This window comes from Parasteatoda tepidariorum, chromosome 4, assembly GCF_982258835.1.
Source record: "Parasteatoda tepidariorum strain Cologne lab strain chromosome 4, Ptep-v5.0, whole genome shotgun sequence".
NCBI classification, from domain to species: domain Eukaryota; kingdom Metazoa; phylum Arthropoda; class Arachnida; order Araneae; family Theridiidae; genus Parasteatoda; species Parasteatoda tepidariorum.
In genome coordinates this window covers 63,459,684-63,485,156 of record NC_141758.1, presented here as the reverse complement: position 1 = coordinate 63,485,156, position 25,473 = coordinate 63,459,684, and the positions used below count along the sequence as shown (strand labels likewise).

Genomic DNA, 25,473 nt, shown 5'->3' with positions numbered 1-25,473 from the left:
AAAGGCAAGCAAAAATAGTCAAATATTTGAAAAATTTACTTGCAGTTATTTACCGTTTTTTTAAAAATTATTTTGGCGTGTCCGGAGCAGTTGGCATCTCTGCTCATGACAGATAAAGGGATAAAAAATTACTCAATTATAAAAACTTAGATTAGGACCTTATTTATTTGTCGGTCACTTTACATCAAGAGTAACTGCAGTAAAATGAAATTCTAAAAAACAAACCACCAAAAACTATAAATATAACTTACTCAGCATCACAATTGAAAGGATTCCACTTGTTTAAAATTATGTTTTCTAGTTCTGACACTAAAGAGAGTGCATGAGTTTTGTCTATGTAAGCTTGTTTAAATTTTCTTCCTAAATATTATAAGAAAAGCACATCAGAAAACTATCACAATATCATTAAAAATGAATTTTATAACAGCTAATATTATATTTTCTAATTCTGACACTAAAGACAGTGCATGAGCTTTGTCCGTGCAATCTTGTTTAAACTTTCTTCCTAAATATTATTAAAAAAAGGACAATAGAGAAATATCAACATTTATTTATGTACAGAGTATAAAAAACATTGTTTTTTATTGTGCCAAATACATTGATTAAATAAAGTTGATACTTAAACCTAATATTGTGTAGTTTGATTAGAAAGGTATGCATTTTGCAGCCCCTTCCCTAGCATCTAAAACCCTGCTATGTACTACTCTTTCATTTGAATAACATAGGGAAAATTTGTTTTTTGATTCAGGAAAGTTAAAAAAATAAAAAGCTGTGGCTAATGCTCTGAGGGTTAAAAGTGTACATTTTATTTAAAAAAAGAATTCAACCAAAAATTTCTGTTTGTGCATATATCAAATTTATAAGACTTCTCACTCATTTAAATAAAAATTTTTTTTTGATTAATTTGAATGTTTAAGCTATTTCCTATGAAAATTAGCAAAAGTTTCAACATACAATAAGTAGGAAAGTCATAAGCATTTGCAACACAATTAAGTTAATCGCTAATAAACAATACTTTAAGTGTCAATTGTTCTTGGGTTTATTTTTAGAATTACATTCAGATCAATAACAATCAAAATAAAGGCAAGTGACTTTTGGTTAGACAGTTGAAAAATTACAAAACATTAAATTGGAGCAAATGTATTAATTTTGATTATTTGTACAATGAAATTATTTTTAATTTCAGAATAATTTCTAATTTTTCCAAAATTACAAAAAATGCATAAAATATAGATTTTTCAATTGGTTTTCAAATATTTTCTCTAGTGTTCTGAAATTGAGTATTAAATCTATGGAAACTGTGAAAAATTCATTACCAAATTTGAGAAGCAATGAACTAAAAACAGTGCAAATTATAGAAATTTTTTAATTAACATATTTGAGTATTTCTTCGTTATGAAACAAAATTTCTTTATAAAAATTCATTTTTATTACAAAGTCAGTATATGTACTGAATAATTACGAAACAAAATAAAATAAAAACTGGCTATTTATTCTTTTAAACAGTAGTAATAATCTGAATAACATTTACAAACCTATATCAGGAAAACTCTTATCATAATCTGAATCTCCTTCCAAAATCCGAGAATCGTGCAACATATTTGCGGCAATCAAAGAAGCTCTGAGAGGCAAAGAATCTTGTCCAAGCAATTCAATGAAAGCTATACAAGATGCACAAATATCCAATGCTTTATAATTTGTCAGTGCATAATCAATAACTTCCCTACAAGTGGCACGCACCCTGAAAATATTAATAATATATTATCATTAAATAAGTTTAAAAATTGCGGATAGATGTTAAATTTTTTTGAAAATTCAGACTGTATAGTTAAAGAGCTTAATAAGATCTGGTAAGTGACATTTTGGAAACATTTAATTTTCCTAGTCTTATAAATGTTATGGCTAGTTGTGGGTAAATTTACTTTTCTGCTTATCTCCATACATTAATCTTATCTGCTGATATTATTCTGTTCATCTTGCAGCAGTTTTTACAAGAAAAAGCTTTTGTGCAAATAGATTCTTCCTGCTTCCATACATTATGATACTGATATTGACCAATTAGCTAATTTATCACTAAACATATTCTTTAAGTTATCTCATCAAGAGCAAATAAAGAAAGAACAATAAGTGAGAAATGTGCAACAGAGATTAATTTCAACTTAACAATTGGCATAATATTTTATCAGAAAATAATTTGAAATTAACAAATTAAAGTGGAACAGGCAGATATTGGAAGGAACTGCGTCACTCCAGAAAAGAAGAGAACCCCCAAAGGTAAAAACTTACCTTTCACACATCTTTTTACAATCTATTCAAATCGTTCTTTTTATATTCATTTCAATTAACAATCAATTCAATTTCATCAAAAATCAATTTTTTGAAATCAACTTAATGAGAAAAATGAATGTGAAATATTCATTACATGGACTTCCTTTCATTAAAAATATTTTTTATAAAATGTATATGGAATTTGAAGAATTGTATTTATGTATTTTTTTAAAATATGGAATTTAATGTAAAATGTGCATACACCATAAAGTAAACATTATGTTTCATATTGGAAAAAACACCTCTTTGATTATGCAAATTTCAAAGTTTTTATATTAAAAATATATAAATATGTATCAGTGTCAGAAATTCTAATAAAATAAAAACATTTCTTAACGTAAAATTTAAAAAAATAACTATGCATAATTAAATATTAAAGAAAACAATATTACAAAATCATTATTTTTATAGCAATAAAAATATAATTTTAAACATAAAATAGGACCAACCGTGAAAGTGAAAGTCCAGTTTCTAAAATGACCTCTTGAGCAAAAAATTTTAAATAAGAATAATTAGGGCGACCTTCCATTAAATAATACAAGTAAGTCAACTCCTTTTTCAAACCAAACTGTTCTGACAAACTTTGAAGAGAAAAATGTGGCAATTCATTTTGAGAGTCTGAAATATTAATGAAAAAGAAATTAAACAAAAAATATTCATAATAATTAAAATATTTTTATACAATAGAAGATCTTTATAAAACAAACCTTGAAATATGAGGCTTTTTGGATTATATAGAATACAGTGATATATAAATCATCTCACTTATCTTTTAACTTACCTACTAAATATGACAATATTAGTCTGGAACAGATCCATAGTATAATACTTTGAAATAATTTTTAGAAACAAATATTTCAAAATATGCATATTATTATTTACAAAAAAAAAATTAATTTTCAGAAGCATTAGAAATAGAAACAAGCAAATTAATCAATTTTGGTTTGTTTGGCTTTTGAAATTTTAACCTCTTAACAAATAGTAAATTTTAACCTCTTAACTGTAAAAAGTTAACAGTTCTTTCTTAGTTAAAGAAATTTCTTTGCTGCGAATTTCATTGTTTACTCTCACAAAGCTAGAGTGGTTCATAGATATTTGCAGTATATAAGTCTTCTATATCTATCTATCTAATCGTTATATATATATATATATATATATATATATATATATATATATATATATATATATAACGTCGTTGCCGAGTGGAAGGATTAAAACAGGTCATAGGTCGGGAAGGAGGGTACAAAATTTATTTATTAATTATTAGACAAGAGCAGTCATGAGAATGAGTAAAAGAGCCCACGAAAAGTTGCGCTCCTTGGTTATATGTTAGGGAAAATCTTGCAAAGTAAAATCCGTAAAATGTCTTAATTTAGGGAAAGAGGGAAATCTTAGTAGTTGCTATTGGTTTATGAAAGAGATCGCGCTTTTCCCACACAAAGCAAGGGAAATATGTCCTGCTCTTAATTAAATGCATAGTTGAGCCAAAAATAGATTTAAGAACAGGATGTGGCTTTTAAAAGTGTGAGAAAGTATTTCAAATAGAATAATTAATTAGGAAAAAGTTTTATAGCAGAGAAACTAACATAAAAAGATTAATTGAAGCTTTTTATGTTACATCCCCCCTCGCCAATAATGTTTAGTTAGAATCCCAAAATTTTGAAATTATCCTTTTGCAAAATCTTCCCTATGGTAGAAGTACAAATAAAATAACCAAATTTGTAATGGTAACAATATATAAAAGTAATATAAATTATAAAACATTTACATATGTTCTCATTGTAAAAATTTTAACACAATCAAAAATCTGTAGTAGCATTATCAGCAAATTTAAAATTTTCATTTTCAACAATTTTTTTGACTTAATAGTTTTTTAAGTTTCAAAAGTGTTTTGTTTAAAGATCACATTACAATTTTTTTCACTATAAGAAGTATTCTTTATAAAAACACTATTTAAGTTAACTCTTCAATCATGATGACAAAAATTTATAAACATTTGTTAGGTATGTGTAATTTAAAATGTAAAACACAAAATACAAAAAGCAGTTTTACAGGAAAAATTTCAATCTGAAATTGGATTTGAGTATTGTTTACCTTGTCTGAAAAAAAAATGACACAGTGGTTGTTATTCTGAAGTCCAAGATTTCAATATTGTCTTTATTTCACTTTATTTACCTTTCATTTTTTGTCACTTTAATAGCAAAATATTTGAATTTTTTTTTTTTTTTCAAAATCATCTGAAGTTAGGAATTTATTAATTTTCTTGGATTTGCACAATTCTGTCAACATAATTTTGACAATGTTACGCACCATTATCATATTTAGTCTCAGGAATATTAGAAAACACATGATAATTTTAAATTTTGCTATTTGAATTTCTTTTTTTTTTTTTTTTTTTTTTTTTATGCCCAAAATTTGCCTTCTGTAAAAATTTTTCTTTTCCTTTTCTCTCTTATTTTTCTTTCTACTTTCTTTTCTTTCTACTTTCTTTATATTTATTTATTTGTACTTTTATTTTCTTTCTTGGTATTTTTATTGCAATTATTAACCCGGATTTCAGGAAAAATGTAAAGACAAATTGCTTTTATAATCAGAAAAGATGATCAGTCTTCTCAGATTTTATATTACAACCTGTTTAACACAATTTATCGCTAATTGAAATCCAAAACAAAGCTTTCAAATTTAATATGGTATTAAGGTAAATCAGTTTTTAAAATTTGACTGACCTTGCTATTTTCCTTATTTTTAATCTGAAGTGCAAGTTTGGTTTATTTGCAAATTACCTTTTATTTCTTTTTTTCATTTATATCTTTCATTCTTTCTTTTTGGACATAAATTTTTTTTTTTTTTTTTCAAAAATTTTAGTTTGGATATTTTTTAAAGTAATTTTTGTGCAGAGATCTTAATTGATAATTCAATTTGTCACAATTGTTAGGGAATTCAAATATTTTCATTTCTATTTCTTACGTGTTTTTGAAGTGAATTTGGTTACTAAATTTTTCAATTTGTGTTTGATCATTTTCCTATCTGTATGCTGGAATTAAAGTTCAGAAATAAAGAAACGATTTGTTTATGGAAATTACTGAGCTAGAACAGAGCTATGAACTAATTACTAACGTTGGACTAAAGCATTATTGTTTGGTTACTCTTCAATTCAAATTCTTACAACAAGTATTTTATTCATTTTTCCAAACTATTTGTATTAGTTTTAACATTTCTTGATTTAATCTTTGCCACACCGTAATTGCATTCATATATTAAAATTGAATTTCAATAATTATTGCAGTTGCATTACGAAGAGAAAAAAATTTAAATGGCATTTTCATCTTAATCCTAAACACTACAGTAAAACAAAAACATAAATTCAACTAATCAATAAATCATAGAAGCTGTAACACATAAAACAATAAATTTGAAAATAATTTCTCGAAACATTTCCTATGACAATCAATTCACTAAAAATAAAAATTTCAAGAAAAAAAATTTTCAACAGTAAATACGATTAATATATCAAAAGTAGTTTCACTTAGAAACATCAAATATGGGAAAAAATTAAAATCATAATCATTTAAGAAATTGTTTTATGAGAATTGTAAAAAAAAATTTAACTCAAAGGATACGTGAAAAAGTTCGAATTAGTCCAAGATATTTTGAAAACCACAACATCAAACATGAGAGTGCGTTGAAATTCCGTGAACACAATTCCAAAACCAAAGACGTGAGCTGCTAGGAAAAAAATTTGTTTCTTCGTTAAGATGAATTGTAAATTAACACTGAATGGAGAAATTGAAGCTTATTTATCTTTGAGTTCTGAGTAGGTGGGAATGTCGAACAACTAAGGAGACCATCGTAAACCATTCCGGGGTGTGAAAACAATTCATCGACGATAAAATCCAGCTCAGCACTTAAGAGTGGTAAAATCAACGCTTTCTCAAAGGGATAGGGTTTCAATAAAAAAATTTTAATTATCAGGAGTTCGATGCAGCTTTTCTTTTTAGTCCAAGGAAGGAAATTGAAGCTCAGCTTTCTAGTAGTCTCAGGAACGTAGACAAAATATGCAGCATAGACATGGAAAACGGATGATCGTTTAGTTCCACTGTGCGTAGGTATAATTTATAATAAACAAAAAGTTTTGAAGAGTTTATTTTTTTGATGAAGATACTAGGTGAATTAATTATTGCCATAAGTTGAAGAAGAATTTGACTGCTTATTTACCAAATGTCCATTTGAAACAATGATTTGAAGTTATTCCATATTTTTGATGTACCCTCTTCCGAAAATGATTTATTTATTTTCAAATGAGATATTTAATATCTTTAATGTACCGTACGAACTGTACCCCTTCCCGACCGTTCAATCCTGGCAACTTATAACGTCGTTGCCGAGTGGAAGGATTAAAACAGGTCATAGGTCGGGAAGGAGGGTACAAAATTTATTTATTAATTATTAGACAAGAGCAGTCATGAGAATGAGTAAAAGAGCCCACGAAAAGTTGCGCTCCTTGGTTATATGTTAGGGAAAATCTTGCAAAGTAAAATCCGTAAAATGTCTTAATTTAGGGAAAGAGGGAAATCTTAGTAGTTGCTATTGGTTTATGAAAGAGATCGCGCTTTTCCCACACAAAGCAAGGGAAATATGTCCTGCTCTTAATTAAATGCATAGTTGAGCCAAAAATAGATTTAAGAACAGGATGTGGCTTTTAAAAGTGTGAGAAAGTATTTCAAATAGAATAATTAATTAGGAAGAAGTTTTATAGCAGAGAAACTAACATAAAAAGATTAATTGAAGCTTTTTATGTTACATATATATATATATATATATATATATATATATATATATATATATATATATATATTTTTTTTTTCTTTTTTCTTTAGATACTTAAAAAGCACAAAAGTTTGAACTTAAGTATTTATTTTTCAGAGGATTAAAACTAATAACAAGTTTGATTAACTTTTGAAATTGCAACCTCTTAGCAACTAATTGAATAATTTATAAAAGTTACAGTTACTGCTAAGCTGCAGGAATTTCTTAACTGCAAACTTTATTATTTAAACCTGCAAAGTTAATGTGAGTTATAGAGACTTGCATCATAGAGATCTTTTAGTGAATAATTGTTCAAAATTTTAACGCAAAATTTAAGCTTTGCAGGAAGTAATTTACAAGAGATTTAATTTGAAAATACTATTTATAGTTATTCTTTCAAATGTATTGCAATAATACTTATAAACGTAATAAACTAGAAACAGGGTTTATACCAGAGTTGGCCAAAAATGTAATCGATTACATTTTTTGATTACAGTAATCAATTACTTGTAATCATGATTACAATTTTCAAAAATTTTGATTACAGCTGTAATCATGATTACAATATTGAATACAGTAATCAATTACTTGTAATCGTGATTACAAAGTTTGATTACAGCTGTAATCATGATTACATAGTCGATTACAGTAATCAATTACTTGTAATCATGATTACAATTTTCAAAAAATTTTGATTACAGCTGTAATCATGATTACAATTTTGATTACAGTAATCAATTACTTGTAATCATGATTCCAAGTAATTGCGATTACAAGTAATCACAACAAAAACGATTACAAGTAATTATGATTACAAGTAATCAAAATATATGATTACATGTAATTTGATTACATGTAATTTGATTACATGTAATTATGATTACATGTAATCTAATTACACGATTACAAGACTATTGTATTCTTATAAATGATTATATTTTACAGTAGATAGTAGAATGTATTTTATAATGATACATTTTGCACGTATTAACATGTACTGCATTTTGTACGTATTTGTATACGTACAAATGAATGTAACTGAAATGTATGTACATATGATTTTATCTAGTGCATATGTTCAGACATTTTAGTTTCACACACATGTGCATACACTTATATTGTAGGTATAAAATATATGTACGTATGTATATAGATAATAATTACGTATGTATGTGCAAACAATGTAGGCATGTGCATTTATACACAATGAATATATGCATTTTATGCAAATATTTGTGTATGTAAAATGTATATGTTCATGCACGCATGTATATACAAGTACTTGTGTTTATACGAACATACATACATTGTCTATACAATGTATGTCCCATGCATGTATGTGCAATTTATTTATGAACAGTACAATATATGTATGCATGTACAATATAGGTATATCTGTAGGATGTACAATATATGTATGTATACATGTACATGATTTGCATGTCCAGTGTATTTATGTACATGTACATAATATGTTCATGCTCAATGTAAGTATCCAAATATGCATAATACATTTGTGAACTATTGTTCGTACATTGGGCGTATTTATATTTCACATATATTCATACATGCATTCGACATGCACAACGTACGTACATACACACATTTGAGATGCATATATTGTACAGATGTATGTACATATAGCGTACAGATTCATATACATATAGCGTACAGATGTATATTCATATAATGTACATATGATGAAATGAACATGTAATGTTCATATAATGTACATATGTGTGTACATATACAGTACGTATGTGCATAAATATATTGGGCATAATTCTTTCGTACAAATTTTACATGTGTACATGCATGCTATCCCTATCTATGCATATGGTGCAATGTATATATGTACAATGAATGTATCCACACATGTACAATACACGTATGTTCCATGTATGCATATCCATATGTACTATATATGCACGTACAATACATGAATGTATGTACATACATTGTACATGCGTACATACATTACACGTATACATATGTACATTACATTTATGTCTAAATATGTGTACAATGCAATAAATAAAATGCATGTTAGTTAACTTTTAATGACTCAAGCAAGTTAAATGACAAAATCAAACGATATTTAAATTTAGTTTTCAGCTTTAATTGTTCTATATCATTTTGAAATTCTCTGAATAAAAAATTATTTTCAGGTATTTTCATGAAATGTTTGACAATACAGATTTATTTTTTTTATAACATAATGCATGATTCATAGAAATTTTTTAAATGGTAAGAAAAACGGTAAATTTTATGTGTGGAATTAATATTTAGAAATTCCAAATAAAATTATCGTTTGCTTTATAAAAAATATGAGGTCGAGTTTCATATACCTTAGAATAATTTTAAAACAAATTTTAATAACTTTACTCATATAAATTTTTTTAATGTATGCACAATGTATGTGTATATTGTAATTACATATATTTAAATGTACGCACGTATTTGTACATTACTTGTAATTATGTACATGTATATGTTGTATGCACATGCATACATTGTGCATATAACTATTTTTTTGTACATCCATGCATTACATGCGCATAAGTATTAACAAAGTATGTAGTTATACAAGTACATACGTAAGTTGTACATAAGTACATACTTAGCGTGCACATATATCGATGTACATATAAATATGCATGTACACATGTACGCATTTTATTTACGCAACTATGTGCATATATTGTACCTTTAAATAACATTTTTACATATTGTGCGCAAATACGTACAATTTTATATACAAACGTACATTGCATATACGTGCTATTATCGTTAATTTATACAATATATGCACTTAAGTACATAAAAGCATGCAAATGCATAAACATTATTTTCATATACGTTCATACATTCATTGTCTATGTATACAAAGATACAAAACATTGCCTTTTTGTACAAACTAACATGCATGCGTACATGTATCATAAATGCATAATTATATGTACTAAGCATATGCGCATTGCATTAAGTATATTACAATATAATTATGAATATTGTACGTACAAAAAACGTTTGTGCATACATTGTATGTATAGGAATCGCAAATTGTACGTTCATGCGTGCGTACATTCTATGTACATAAAAATATGAAACACATGAATACTTACATAAAAAATTTGACTATAGTATACAATCGTAATAACTTGTAATCGTATAGTTTGATTACAAGTAATCACAATTACATGTAATCAAATTACATGTAATCGTGATTACATGTAATCATATATTTTGATTACTTGTAATCATAATTACTTGTAATCGTTTTTGTTGTGATTACTTGTAATCGCAATTACTTGTAATCATGATTACAAGTAATTGATTACTGTAATCAAAATTGTAATCATGATTACAGCTGTAATCAAAATTTTTTGAAAGTTGTAATCACGATTACAAGTAATTGATTACTTGTAATCGTGATTACAAGTAATTGATTACATAGCTGTAATTATCTGTAATCAATTACAGTTGTAATCGATTACTGTAATCAACGGCCAACTCTGGTTTATACAATAAACTATGAACTATAATAAACTAGAACAATACCTCTGAGGAGGAATAAGAACGCTCTTGTTTAGAAAACTTAACAAAATAAAGCAGTATGAATAAACTGTTTTCGTACATGCAAGAAGGTATAAATCGCAAACTGGGCATGAGTTTCAGAAAATAGGGGATTATATTATATATAGGGATATAGACTATTATGGGATATTCAAATAATTATAAATATTTTTAAGAGACAAAGTGAATGTTTTTTAAGATCCATGTTTTTCAAGATCTAGCTGCAAAATAATGCTTTAAAGATCATTCCATATGTTTTAATAAATAACTTTGTAACAATATTAAAAGGAAGAAAGGTCTTTATATCAACTATAAGTTATTATTAAATTTAACCCCAAAATTGTCAATTTCTACATTTATTAAAAAATATTTTCAAAAGAGAAATCAGCAAAATTATAATAATTAATATAAAATATTAAATATGAAATGAAAGCTAACAAAACTTTGCTCCTAAATTACCTTCAGATTTTAAGCTGTTAGCTGATTGCCATCCGAACAACTGAGATGTATCAAACACAGTATTATCCTAAATAAAGAAAACAATTATTTTCTGAGTGGAAAAAATACAAAACAAATTAACAAAAAGTTAATTTGCAATGCTTTTTTTTTACAAACCTTCAATAATTCATAAACAGTCACATCAGGCTGAGATCTTTCTTCATCTGTTTTGAATAAATAATTGTATAGAAGAGGGTAATTTTGAAAGCTTGTTCTCACAGATGCGATTGTCTCTTCAGAACTTTGCATAATTTCATCAATAGATTCCTTCAGAGATTGAGGCTTAAAAAGCAAAATTGAGACAGCCAATGGCAATGGAACTTTCACCAATAGTTCAGAAGGAGATGATTGGGATAAGTTAAACAAATAAGAAGCTGTCTCAGAAACAGCCTCGTAAGCCAAATGAACATCTATATAAGAAAAATTATATATATATTAAACAACAAAATATGTATACAACAGTTGAAATAAGTATATCTTAATTCTTTAAATAATCAAAAAAATCAAATAACTGAAAAATAACATCAATTGCAAAATTAAGAAAAGTTAGTTTTAATATTATTTTTGTAAATCGTGAACTTATTTGCACAAAGCAATCTATACTCCAAAATTCACTAAATAGGGAATGATTGAAAATTGTTTAAAATAAAACTAAACTTAAGTTACAGCGGCATGTAATTAGAATAGTATTCTTCCCTGTCGTCAATACATTTTTGATAAAAATTTTAATACCGCATGAACAGATTAATTTCATTTTTTAAATTAGTTAAGATGCATAATACAGAAATAAAATGCTTTAAAATATATAATACAGAAAATTTGTGATCACTCAAATCTGATAAGACCAACAAAAACCTTTGAGTTATCATCAGAAGTTATTTACAGTTAGTTTCGAATTCTGATCATAAAATTATAGCAATAAACTTTTTGAAATGAGTTGTTGAACGGAACACTTCAACGAATTTTCCGTTTCTCTACAAATCTCACTACCATTTCATATCAACCCAGGATACTACTCTACAAACTATCACATGACCACGTACCAGTAACAAGTTTTTCCTTTTTATACACTATTTTTATATGCAAATATAAAATATTTTGTAAAGTGGCCATCAATATATTTAATTTATTTGCCTTCTAATCACTTTCATTGCCAAAAATAAATACATTATGGGAAAAGAAGTTATTCTCAATTAGTTATAAATCATAAAAGCTAAAAAAAACTACCTGAAGCTAATATCAACAGGATGAAAACTAAAGAATTAAATTTCTCTTACCATCGTAAGAATTATCAAATTTTACATATTCCTTCTCTACATAATAATCGGGCATTAAAACAACCTAAATGTATTTGATTTTAAATCTAAGCTAAATAACTTGAAAATCTTAATAAATACTGTAAGAAAAAAAACTAACTCATCTCATACACGTAAAAATCTCATTTTGATCAAGTTAAAATTTGTTTTTATGAAAGAACTAGAACTGAAAAAGAAGTGACGTTTTAATAATATAATTTGAATTACAAAAAATATTGTAAACCTCTTACAAAATTAATATAATATTATAGATTCAAATATTTTTGAAATAAAAAAAATCATCATCATACTTGGTATGACAGCCAAAAGCTGGCTAAGGCCTTCTGTCGGAGATGGTATAAGACAAGATTATTATTTTTTTAACAAGATAGTTAGGCTTAGTCTGCCAGTTTCTCACCCCAATCACTCTAAAATTTCATTCAACAGTAATAAAACTTGAAATTTACAGAAAAATATAATTTTATATGTATACTTTAAAATTTAATATATAAAAATGTAATCATACTCAAAAATTTGCAATCATATGAACAAAACTGTTTTTTTTTTTTCAATTTTAAAACTTAATGAAAAAGAAAAAATTCACCAACATTTAAAATAAAATTGTTATTACTAATTAAGGTTTTTACTAGTACGCTTATAAAATGACATTGAAAATACACTAACAAAAAGAAAACAAATGAATTTAAAGTTTGATTGGGAATAATTCACATGTATGAAAAATAATTAACAAATTACCATTATGATTTTGTGACCATTTATAAAAAGCCACAGTTAAATGAAAAACGGGAACAAGGCAGAGTGGACAAGAAGGCCAAGTAGTAAATCTAAACAAAAATATTAGATACATGTGAGCAGAATATTGAAAGCAGGAGGAAATAGAAAACAAATATTTCCATGACAGAACTTAATATTTTTAAGTAATATCTCAAACAGTAAATACATGCAATCAATAAATTTTTAATCGCTTTAAACATACTGAGGAGTGTGGATGATGAAATCTTTTGGTTTAAAATAAATACATTTTTGAAACACTATGACTATATGAACTTATAAAAATTGTTTAAAAAATGATACAAATCATCGACACTAACTTTACAATATCCTTTTAAATTCTATAATAATTAAGAAATTTTAAAAGATTCAAACTGTACGCAGCAAAACATTACTTTTTAATTAAAAGTAGAAAGATGTTTAAGTATACATAAAAAACTTTAAGCAATGGCTTTCAATTCATGCATTCTCATTGGATCGTAAAATCCCATGATATAATCTATATAGACCAAGGAGATCCAGATATACTTTGCTTTATCAGCATAAAATTAATAAAAATTATAACGATACTTACTTATAAATTATTAATTTATTCCTTATTTGAGGGTATGTGCTAGTAATATTTATTTATCATCCCTTCTAAATATTTCTCTCTGGTATTATCATATTTTCAATCTTTGTGATAATTTAAAATGAAAGGCGTAAAGTAAGAGTGCAATTCATATATTTATTTTTAATTTTCATGTCTTAAAGTAAACAGAGTTTAAAGTCCATATTTTATAATAAAGATATTTAGTCAATGCTTTACAATTATTAAATGGTACATAAGTTATATCTTCCTTTAATATACTTATTTTTAAAACAAATTTTATTAATACTGAGCTTACTCAACATGTAATAGTCAAAATAATAAATGTCATATAAATAATAAACTTTTTGCAGCATTCATAGTTAAATCTCTTAAGAAAAAAAACATTTAACAAGTTTTTTCAGTAATTAAAGAATTTGAAATAATAACCAAGCAAAATTTTTTTCAAAAAAATTAGAAAGATTTTCACATCAAAGTACAAATTTTACCTGAAATGTTTTAAAACTGAAAAACGTGCATGAAAATTTAATTAATCTTGATAATTAAGGTAAAAGACATCAATGAATATTGTTAATAACAATCAATAAAGTCAATATTGAATCATGGACATAAGAAGCATACTAACTTGCCATAATTTTCATCTATAAAAGTGTAGAGAAAATGAATCAAATTATGCTTCAAAAAGTAATGCACAAGGCGATGACATAGCTCTGAGAAAGTTATAGTAGCTTTGTCAGAAGAAAATATAGACAAATCATTTATATTGCATTGAGCTCTTCCAACGCGTGTTAGAAATAAGGTGATATTTTCTTGTTCTTCTTCACAAAATATTCCATGCCTAGGAAAATAAATAAACAAAATTATGAAAAAAGTAAACAATAATAGATAACCAATAATAATAGATACATAATAACAATAATAGATAATTGATCTCATAAAAAATACATTAATGATTATTTGAAAATAATCAGAAAATAGATAGACAAGTTATAATTAGCAACATATATAACTATTTACAGGATTTTTGTAATCGTACTGCTACTTTTTATAATAATGTAATTTGTTTTACACAGTAATATTAAAATTCGAAATTGCACATTTAAATTATATTCCATAAATTACATTTTTATCTAACAATAAAATAAGCAGTAAGAAAGTAGAAAAATTGAAAGGTAAGCAGCCTAAAAAAGATTGCTACAAATACAAGTTGAATATTGGTTAAACAAATTAGTTTTACCAAACGTGAAAAGAAAAAGAATTTTCCTCCAAATGGCAAAAACAGTTTATACAGATAAAGCATCATTTACAAATTGAATACAGAAGAACGTAATCATCCATTAAAAAAATATTGGGTTTGTAGAGTAGGTTTCTAAAAACTCTTAAGAACTATGGCTATGATATCCAATCATCGGCTACTATCAATACAAGAAATTTATTTGCACGAAACTGACAAGGAAACAATCCCAAGCTAAACCCATAGAATTCAATGACATTTTCACAGGCGTTAAAAGAACTTACAGATAAACCATATCCAAAAATTAGTTGCTAAATTGTATTAAAACAGGAGTAAAATAATAATGAAAATCCAGTTATGGTTATTAAAATCATACAGTTATCAATAAGCCTATAAAAAAGTTATCAGAAAGCCTATAAAAAAAACTCGTGTTTAAAAATAAACAAGTTCTACCAACAAGACTTTTCAACATATAAGAATAGCATCTTAATAATTTGTTTAACTGATAGAAAAAAAAAAGGGGAAAGGATGCACAAATAAATTAAAAAATATAAAGATAACTTTTTAGTATAAAACAAAACAAAAAAAATTACAGCCTTAACTTCATGTAAACAATAGAAAAGGCATTATTAACGCAGAATGTATGTTTAAATTTGATTTCAAACAGTTTTGTTTGCAAAGTCATCCTCCAAAAAATTTAAAATCACTCAATGAAAATTTGGATTACTTGGTTTGGAAAATCGGTGTTTTTCTGTAGATTTCCATCAGGCATTTGGCATTAAAAATTTATTAATTTTTCAAGGCTTCACCACTACTGTTGAGCAACTACTTTTCAGACTATGGATTTTCTATCGGTTGTCCTAATACCTGTAAAACTTTCATCAAATTCTAAGAGTTCAGGTTCGGAGCGTTTCATAGAGTATGTGAGAAAAAAACTATGTGAAACTAATTTCAATTTGAATTTAAAGTAAATTATCTAACCAACAACAAAGAACAATCAACTCATAAACATACCTCGCTAAAATATTTAAAAGTGTTTCTGACACGTGTTTTGTAGCTTTGACAGGAATAGCATCGATCATATCTTTTGTCAACGGCCATTTATCAAAGAGAGAAAAACTATCAGTACTTTGAGGATGGATACCTAACCAAATGTCTATCCAATTCATGAGATAAGGAAGATTGCCATTCTCAAGTAAATAAAACCATATGGACATTTTATCAGCTTCCCAAAAGCCATCTACAACATTAAAAATGGTATATTAACTATAAATCATATTTTTTAACTAGAAATAATTCAAGAGTCATTAGGTCCAATTATAATGCATGTAGAAAAAGAAATTATGACAGGAGAGTATTAGAACTTCACTTTGGAGTAAAAAATAAAAAAAGATATTGTTTTATACAGTTAATGTTTTTTATTTTTTTATGCTTAATAAATGTTACTAAAAAATAAATTATTTAAAAATATTTCGAAATTATTTATAGAAACAGTTTTTTTCAAATATAATTTAAGAAAATATTAGTTCCAATTAGTAACAATGCTTATATATGTTATTTAAATTTATTTTTATAGAGGATTTTTTTTTAATGAAACTAAAAATATTATAATTCAATACTTTATATTTTAAAATAAAATATTATCGGTAATTACAATAAAGCGCCAAGTATACAAATGCCGATTTACAGGATTATACAACTATCTGGATCCCGCGTTTTTGCCACCTTTTTCAGAGAAAAAATCGCTAAATAGTTCATTTATTTTTAGAGTATCTGAAAGGAGTAAAAAAAGGGCTTTTTTCTAGGTGACTTTGTGACCTTGAACCTCAGGTGACAAGTAGTAGACAAGACCATATGGGTGACAAGTAGTTTTTAAAAGAGAGCGGGTTTCTAAAAAAATTTTAAAAAATTAAAATTTTTAAACGTGTTAAAATTGTAATAAGCTATAACAGGCACTACTACAATTGTCCATCCTTAGGAAAAATTATGAATGGAAGTTACTTATAACATTCTCATAGTTGTTTTTTAAAATTGTCCAATTATCCGGATCGGGTTTGATCTGATCGGTCTGGATAATTGGCACTCTACTGCATTTTCAAATGTAAAATTTTAATAAATTTTCAAAAATTTGCAAATTGTAAAGGAGGTCTGGGTTTATTTGTATTTTTACCAATTCACATAAATAATGAAAGGCCAGAAATTAACTCTAAATATTTATTAAAAAGACAAAACACACATAAAATAAAACAAGAATAAAAAGGAAATACAAGAATTTGGAAGAGGGAATTAAGGGCTCGAATTAAACGTCCCTATTTTACGGCGGTTCCTAGCAGACTATCTTAGTTCACCGCCAGAGGCGCTGTAGTGAGGAAAACAGGAAAGTTTGTCACAAAATCCTTTTAAAATATCAAAAACCTCTTAACCTATACACACGTCAAATTAGCGAGTTGTGAAATAAAATTCATATAAAATAACTTAATCCTATCATAAAGCTTCACAAGAATTAAATAAAAATAATTTATTCATTAATAATGAAGTTGCAATAAAAATAAATAACAGCATTGAAAACATTTTCTGTTAGATCTGTACTAATTGTTATTTTTTAATGATGCAATAAAAGTAAAGTACTTCTGCAACAGCCAGTTGTCAACCAAGGAGAACGTGGAGGTTTAGACTCCGCAATTTTAAGAACAAAAGCGATATAGCACACCAAAAATATTAAAAGTATAGTAAAAATATAAATAAATTCTACTCTTTTACGTCTGGAAAGACTAGAAAACTGGCACCCATTTTTGAGCACTAGAAACATGGCAACAGTAATTTTCAATCTGTATATTTAAGCAAATGAAGCTTTTTAATCAAGTAATATCTTATCACTTCAGTTTCTTGAGATTATTTATTTAATAGAAAATTATATATATTTCATTGATTGCATGAGTGCTTTAATTAGACACTCGAAGGACAGTTTGACACTCAGTTTAAAACATTTTTGAAACTTTTTCTTAATAATCTTAAAACATTCAAATATAATTTTAATAAATTATGTTTTAGAATAAGAAATTAGCTAAAAGAGAGTTTACTGTATGAATAATATATAGAATGAATATAAGTCATTGAAAATAAATAATATATAATTAACAACAAACCTGTTTTAAGGATCGATTCCAAATTGCTTGAATTTGTTAAATACAAAGGAGCTAAGATTCTGCCTTTAATTTCATTATCCCAAACTTTAAGCCAATCTATAACTAAGCGACAATAAGCACCAGTTTCGCTATTATCTTGAATAAAGTTCTTAAAGTCACCAACTAATAATCGTTCATTATTTTCTGGTACAGCACAAATCATGTCTTTAATAAGTGCACTAAAATTTTAAAAAACACTACTAATATAAAAAAAATTATAATTATGGTACATATTTTGTTTACACATGTAAAGAATTAAATGAAAAATAGTAAAATCAAGTCATTTCAATAATAAAGTCGAATGATCAGGTCCCAATATTTAGGTCGGAAGAATGTTCAAAAGCATAGCTTCTTAGAAGCTCTAAGCTGTTTACATGTTAATATTCCAAAAATGCCATGTGTGAATGCTCCAAAGGTTTGAATGGAATAAGGGAATGAATGTGTTCAATTTTAACTTCTTTTGACATTAATTTGCAGGTGGCTGATAACAAATCGATAGTGACAAAATGCTTAGAAAGTTATGCAAGATATGCACTTTTTCATACTCAGTGTTTTTCTCTTTTGTTGAAATCCTACCAATTGAAAAGAAGTTCTTTTTGTCAAAATGAAGACTTTCAGGAGGCTGCTATACTTTTTTGTGTTATTTGATAATGATAGAGTTAAAACTTATTATCAAAGGGGTTTTTCAATGCCTACCTAACAATGGTATTGAATAGATTCTTGCTATTGATAGTTTCTCCTTTCTGATTCCTGTAACTTATTTCACTTCACCCATTAACTTGTGCTGAGTTATTTAAAGAAAAGTGTGATCTTTTTTTTTTATTTGTCACATTTCATGTCTAAGAGAGAACCATGTCTAAGAGATGTATAACAATACAACAAAAAATAGCCTTCTTAGAAACATTTTCTGATTTAGATTTGGAAAACCTAGATATTTGTAAGCTAAAGCCTGATTAACCAGGGGTTTTAGTCGATGCAGAAAATATAAATGAAAACAACTTTGGAAAATCAAATTCTAAATTAAAACAAATAGAAAACGAAAAAGTGTAAGCTCAAGTAAAAAATCAAATAAAAAAGTGAAATTTGACAAGCCAACAAAATCGAGAAAACCAGAAACTATTTTTTTAAAAGTGCCAGGAACACATGCTTGACTGACTTGTTCTGATTGAAGATATGTACTTAAACACAGATGAAGCAATATTAAGCACCGTCAGTAAAAAATGCCTCTGCCAAAGGCCAATGTTCGAAAAATGCACTTAAAAAAAGTTTTTCCAATCTATTTTTTTATTGTTTATACTCTTTAATAATGAATTTATTGTATTTCAAGCTACTTAGCTTACTTTTTTAAAATTCAACACTGTTATAGTTATTATTGCTTTCCCATTTGGAGTATTTCTCCAAATCTCTGGAACTATTTTGAGTGAAATACTGTTTTACAGAAGTAAAAAACTAAATCACCCAAAGAAAATTTCATTCAATTTTTTTTCTTCTTAAATCATTTAATACTTTACTAAATACTGATCAAAAATAATTGATAAATACAGGTTAAGATCCCATTTAGACAAGAAAACTTTTGTAAATACAAAGTGTTTTGATTACAAAGTTGTGAATACAAAGTGCTCACAAAAGTTAGGTTAAATAAATAAATGTAAATATATATAGAAGTTTTAAAGATTTTTAATTGTTTTATATCATAATAAGATTAAAAAATATAGGACGCAACCTCTTCTTTACCTTTTTTCTTCTAATAAAATGCGAGCATGTTCAAAGGAAGAGCATGAATAAAGCTTTTCCAAAAGAGAAACAAATCTCAGCGATTCTAAATCTTGATCTGTCAGTAAATTTCTACTCATTAGCTCCGTAACAAGTAAAGCCCTAACATCTTTTTCAGATGTTGCCTTGAATATGTCTAGCAGACGCTGATTGATATTTGCCCCCTATAACAGAAACAAAAACAAAATATATAATTAATTAGAAAATAATTATTAAGATACAATAGATACCCACTAAATTGATCTGATCTTAGTTTAACTAGTTCATCACTTCAACTGTTGGGGAAAAAAATACAAATAGTTAAAATATGAAAATCGTATGTTTTTATTTATTATTATTTACTTATTACAAGTTTTGTTTGATAGACAATGTAACAAAAAAAAATACACATGAGTTTTGTTGTGTGCAATATTTCTAACTGAAGAGCATGATGGCAGCAATTTACAGCTAATTACTTATTCAGATCACTATAAAGTTGCCTTGACTTGGAATTAGAAGACAGAACGATCCTTCACACCAGGTACATACACTTTTATGGAACTTCTTTGCTTTCATTATTGTAGACATGGAAATAACCATTCACCACATGGCAATTTAACATAGGAAGTGACAATTTAAATTAAATAAGCAACTGATACCTTTCTCCCATTTTCTTTAAAAGATCATTTAATGATGGAAATTAATCAATTCGAAAAACAGAATTTTCATTGAAATGCCCAATGTCTCCAGTCAAAATTTTGATCCTTCAGATTCCATCAATTTGTGGCGAAGCAATTCATGGAGAAGGAGAGTTCTTAAACAATTCACGTTTTGAAAGTTATAATGAATGATAATTTGTCTCCCCAAATATTTTTAAATAAAGTTATTTTAAGTCAGTATGATCAACTAAATTTTGTCCCATATTTATATCATTTTTATTGCAGAATTAACTTTTTATAACAGTAGATTATTTCTATTCTTGATTTTTTTTTTCTATTTTAGATTTCTTTTTTTGGATTTTTTTAAAAAGCTTTTTTGATTTTTTTTTAAAATTTTTTTATTAACAATATCAGTCATTGACTTGTTAGGTTTTGGAAAAAAGTGGGTATTAAGTTATTAAAGTCTGCAGGCCACCTACTTCTATCTGAAAATTTAAATTTTCAGGTCAACATTATTGTATACAAAATGTTCCGAAGTTTGATTTACAAATTCAGAGGGGTGATAAAAAGCATCAAAAAAAAGAAAACTTACCATAAAGTAAGTGATTGCAAACTACTATGGAAGGATAAGAATTGCAAAAAACCAATGCAGGTTTCAAAATAATGTTTGAAAACAACTACGAAAGGTACTAAAAACTTGTTAACTATAAAAAGTTTATTTTATTAAAAGAATTGTTGAAAGTAGCACCAGCTGATATTATTGAACTGTCTATGCTGATGTAAAAATTTTTTGTGGACATGCTCGAAAATGTCAGGTGGGCTTTTGATGTCTGCCAAAGCAAGGGGAATTCATGCTATAAGTATGTTTTTTTACACAATTTTCAGCTACTCAATGTGTTTGCGACCTTATGTTCGAAGATAAATTTTCATCCTTGTGATGCCTTTTATCTCCACAATGAATGTGTCTGTCAACCTTCTCTCGATAATGCCTCGTATTTCATATTGCAGTCTGAACATTGTTATTAAAGTTAGTTGTTAGATAAAATGTGCAACATTTACAATATTTTATTAAAGCATTCAAATGGTTTATCTAAATGTAATACTCTTAAAGCGTCGCTTACACCACTGTTCGTAGAGCTACAGAAAGTCCGTTCGATCCAGACAGCTAATAAAATAACAGGCATGCATACGCAGCAATGTGCAAATTAAATCTGTTGTGGTTGAAAGCCCTCTCATTGGTTGTGGAAGTTTGGAGAGTGGGATACCAGTTCAGACACTGTTCACAGACCAGGGTCAAAATTACAAGGCATACCAATCATGACCGTTAAAAGATAGAACTCGAAAATGGGGTTAGGCGCTTGACCATGGTTGAGTGATGTGTATCAAATTGTAGTAGTAAGTCACATTTTTTCCAAACAAGTCGTCTTTACATCATATTGTTTTTCCATTGCATTTTCAAGGTACATCACAAGTTTTCCATATTTTCCTTAAACAACAGCACATTACATTGCCCCATCAAAAATATTTAATTGCCCACATTTTTTAAAGCTCTCAAATTTAAACCAGATTTCTGCAACACTAACTTTTGTAAAATATCATTTAAATCAGTTAAAATTAATCCTATCACATAAAAAAGGGATGTTTGCCAGATTATTCTTAATAAAAGTTTGAAATAGACGTTACCATGTTAACCAAAATCACAATGGTTTCATCAAGCTTCCCTTGGCGCAAATAATCTAGAACTAACTCTTTAGCAACATTTTCAAATTCCACATAAGAGAAACTGCAGTTTTCCTTACAGCAACAAGAGAAATACGATTGTGCCATTGGGATCATTCCTCTTAGAATGGAATCCTGAATAACTTCCTATAGGAAAAAATACAGTATAATTTTCTGAATTAAAAATAAAAATTACAATATTAAATCAGAAACAGTGTACATATGAACGCAATTATGGGCTATGCATATGAACCACGATTACTTTTTAAATCTGAGAAAGTCTTTTCAAATTTCAGGAAGTTAAAATTTATGCATTGTTTAAATATGACCAAACTGATACTTTTCTAAGTAATTTCCCTCAAAATAATGTGTTCGTAATATTTTTTAATGCATATAAACTTTAGCTGATACCAAAAGTCCAAATTCCTTCATACTATGTCTTTTTCAAACAATGTCAAAACAATCCATATCTTTGAAATAATGATTTTTTTAAAAAGTTCTTGAATACTTTAGTTATGATTACAATTTTGTTTATTGAATTTAATAGTTATTCAGCTTATTGAGCAAAATATGTGACTTTCAGTAATAGTTTTTAATTTTATCTCTAGGAAGCAAATAAGATAGATATAGCAATTACAATAATAAACCAAAAAACTTTTAATGTATGAAAGAAATCCATATTAACAAGACTGCAATTGCACTACCCTATAACAATTTTAACTACACTACACTAATCATTATGATTGCTTCTTTCAAATAATGACTAGATTGTAATTTTTCATTTTACCCGTTGAAAACAAGTAAAATGAATGGATAATAATACAGCAAGTACAATAATAAATCATCAAAAACATAAAGCAGAAAAATTCATATTATCTAAGATCCTACAAACTAGTGCAACTACACTATTGCAGATTCATACACCTAGCTAGACTAAAATTATGATTAATATTGTTTCTTTGAACAGTAATTTGGCTTATTAACCAAAAATGGAGATTTCCTAGAGTAGTTTTTAATTTTATCTGCTGAAAACAAATAAGATAGGTGTATCAAGCTTAATATACATAAAATAAATAACTTTTAATGTAGAAAAGTTTATATTACTAAGACAACCATACTACATTTTTATAAGTTTATGCCCCTATCTAATAGATTTATCATCTAACAGCTAATATATCAGAGCAACTACACAACATAATTACAAGTTTTTGACTCTATCTCATTGCAAAAAAGAACGCTACCAGCCTTGCAACTACAACTGATATTTTCTATATATTTCAAACATCATTTACAAAATCATTTGAAAGTTAATAATTTTAATTAAATATAAAAAAAAATATATATAATGACTTTCAATTACACTAAAACATCTAAATTACAACCAACAATATAAAACTACTACAGTTTATGCAACTATAATTACCTTAAGATCCAACTTCTCCCACTGTTTCCACTGTAGTTGAATTTGCTCATCATAAGTATGATGTATCACTGAAGATTCTTCCAATTCAGATGTATCATCACTATTTGAATTGAATTCACGTAACAGCTTCCGCATTTTCAAGAGTAGTTCAGAAAATGTCTTCAAAAATGCTTCTTTAACATTTAATGTGACATGTTCATCAATTTGAACTTTATCTTCAACTTCTGCCAATATCTGTGTTACCATTCCTATTATGACCTAAAAAACAATGACACATAATAAGTTATTACATTTAAAAATACATAGCATTTTTTAAAAAAATAAAATATTTAACTTTTGTATGCAAAGTTAATTATTTATTTTTACCAACTATATAAAATATTGTATTTGTCAGCGAATAATCAAAATTATGTGATATTTTATTAAAAGATAAAGGAAGTCAAAATGATCATTTTCAAACCATTTAAAATAACTTAGTTTAAAATAACTTATTAACTAACTTCAATCCATTCAAGATATCTTTTCTACATTTAGAACTTCAAAATCAATTTTTAATTGAAAATTTAACTAATGAATTCCTTTTTTCTTCTAAACATAAAGATCTGAGAACTAAAAACAGTTTGCTGAGAACTAAAAACAGTTTGTAACCCTCTCCAAGCAAGGTCTTCATGAATTCAATATCTAGAAATATTCCGAATTTGTGCTTTGAAGACATTGACTTGAGCAAATTTTTTTCCAGTAGTTCTTTACTTATATAATTCCTTCTAAAAATACAGCAACATCATCAACTGCTAATCGGATTTAAAAAGCATAGAATTGCAGGGAACTCTTTCAAATTTATATTTGGATAGTTCAAAATCTAAAACAAAATAGATTGTATAAGCAATTTGTGTGGCCAGTAGCGTAACTAAGCAATATCAGTGACAAGGTAATAGTTTTTTATAGCCCCTTTTAACAGATGCACAATTAACTGTATAGTTAGAATTTTAGATGTCTCCATGTTAATTTAAATTGAGATATCTATAAAAATTAATGTTAACATAAAAAATGTAGCTTCATGTAAAATAAAATTAAAAGAGTATTTTTATACATCGTAAAAAAAAATCATTTCTTACTTGTAAAAGTTGTTCAGCATATTGACATGAATGACTATCATCAAGATTTTTATAAACATTTTCTAATACTAGATCAAGAATTTTAGTCCATAAAAGGCATTCTTGATCCATCTTTTTTAACCATTGTAAAGATTTTGATGAATTACACAACTGACAAAAACCTGCAAATTTAAAAAATAAATAAATAAGTAAAAAAAAACAATATATGATAAGTATAAATAATAAAAAATTTAAGAAGAGAATAATGAGCATTTTCTATGCATAGTACAGAAATCAGTGCACAAAGCTATCTATTAATACCTTCATAAAGTGTTTTGAGGAAGAATTCAACTGTGTATAGTTGCCTGTTGCTTAAGCCTAACTTTAAAACTTCTATATCCATGTGCATATTCACCCAATTATTTAAAGACGACAATGTCTCAACAGTTTCGCTACTCGGATAAATCATCAGCTACAAGAATAAGTAATTAATATATATGAATCATTAGAATGAAAAATAATG

At 26.7% G+C, this 25,473-nt stretch overlaps 1 protein-coding gene across 1 annotated transcript in view; it reads right to left on the bottom strand.

Annotated features, from left to right (window-relative positions):
* Positions 1–25,473, bottom strand: part of LOC107447355 (spatacsin) — a 64,756-nt gene that overhangs the window by 29,672 nt on the left and 9,611 nt on the right. The window contains exons 6-19 of the mRNA XM_071182368.1: positions 25,272–25,422; positions 24,972–25,132; positions 23,857–24,114; positions 22,398–22,580; positions 20,038–20,240; positions 18,265–18,482; positions 16,133–16,358; positions 14,510–14,722; positions 13,260–13,348; positions 11,326–11,618; positions 11,170–11,236; positions 2,778–2,946; positions 1,536–1,741; positions 252–360 (exon numbers count right to left, since the gene is read on the bottom strand). Of these exons, the coding sequence (XP_071038469.1) occupies positions 252–360; positions 1,536–1,741; positions 2,778–2,946; positions 11,170–11,236; positions 11,326–11,618; positions 13,260–13,348; positions 14,510–14,722; positions 16,133–16,358; positions 18,265–18,482; positions 20,038–20,240; positions 22,398–22,580; positions 23,857–24,114; positions 24,972–25,132; positions 25,272–25,422 (2,546 nt within the window). The remainder of the gene's footprint in view (positions 1–251; positions 361–1,535; positions 1,742–2,777; positions 2,947–11,169; positions 11,237–11,325; positions 11,619–13,259; positions 13,349–14,509; positions 14,723–16,132; positions 16,359–18,264; positions 18,483–20,037; positions 20,241–22,397; positions 22,581–23,856; positions 24,115–24,971; positions 25,133–25,271; positions 25,423–25,473) is intronic.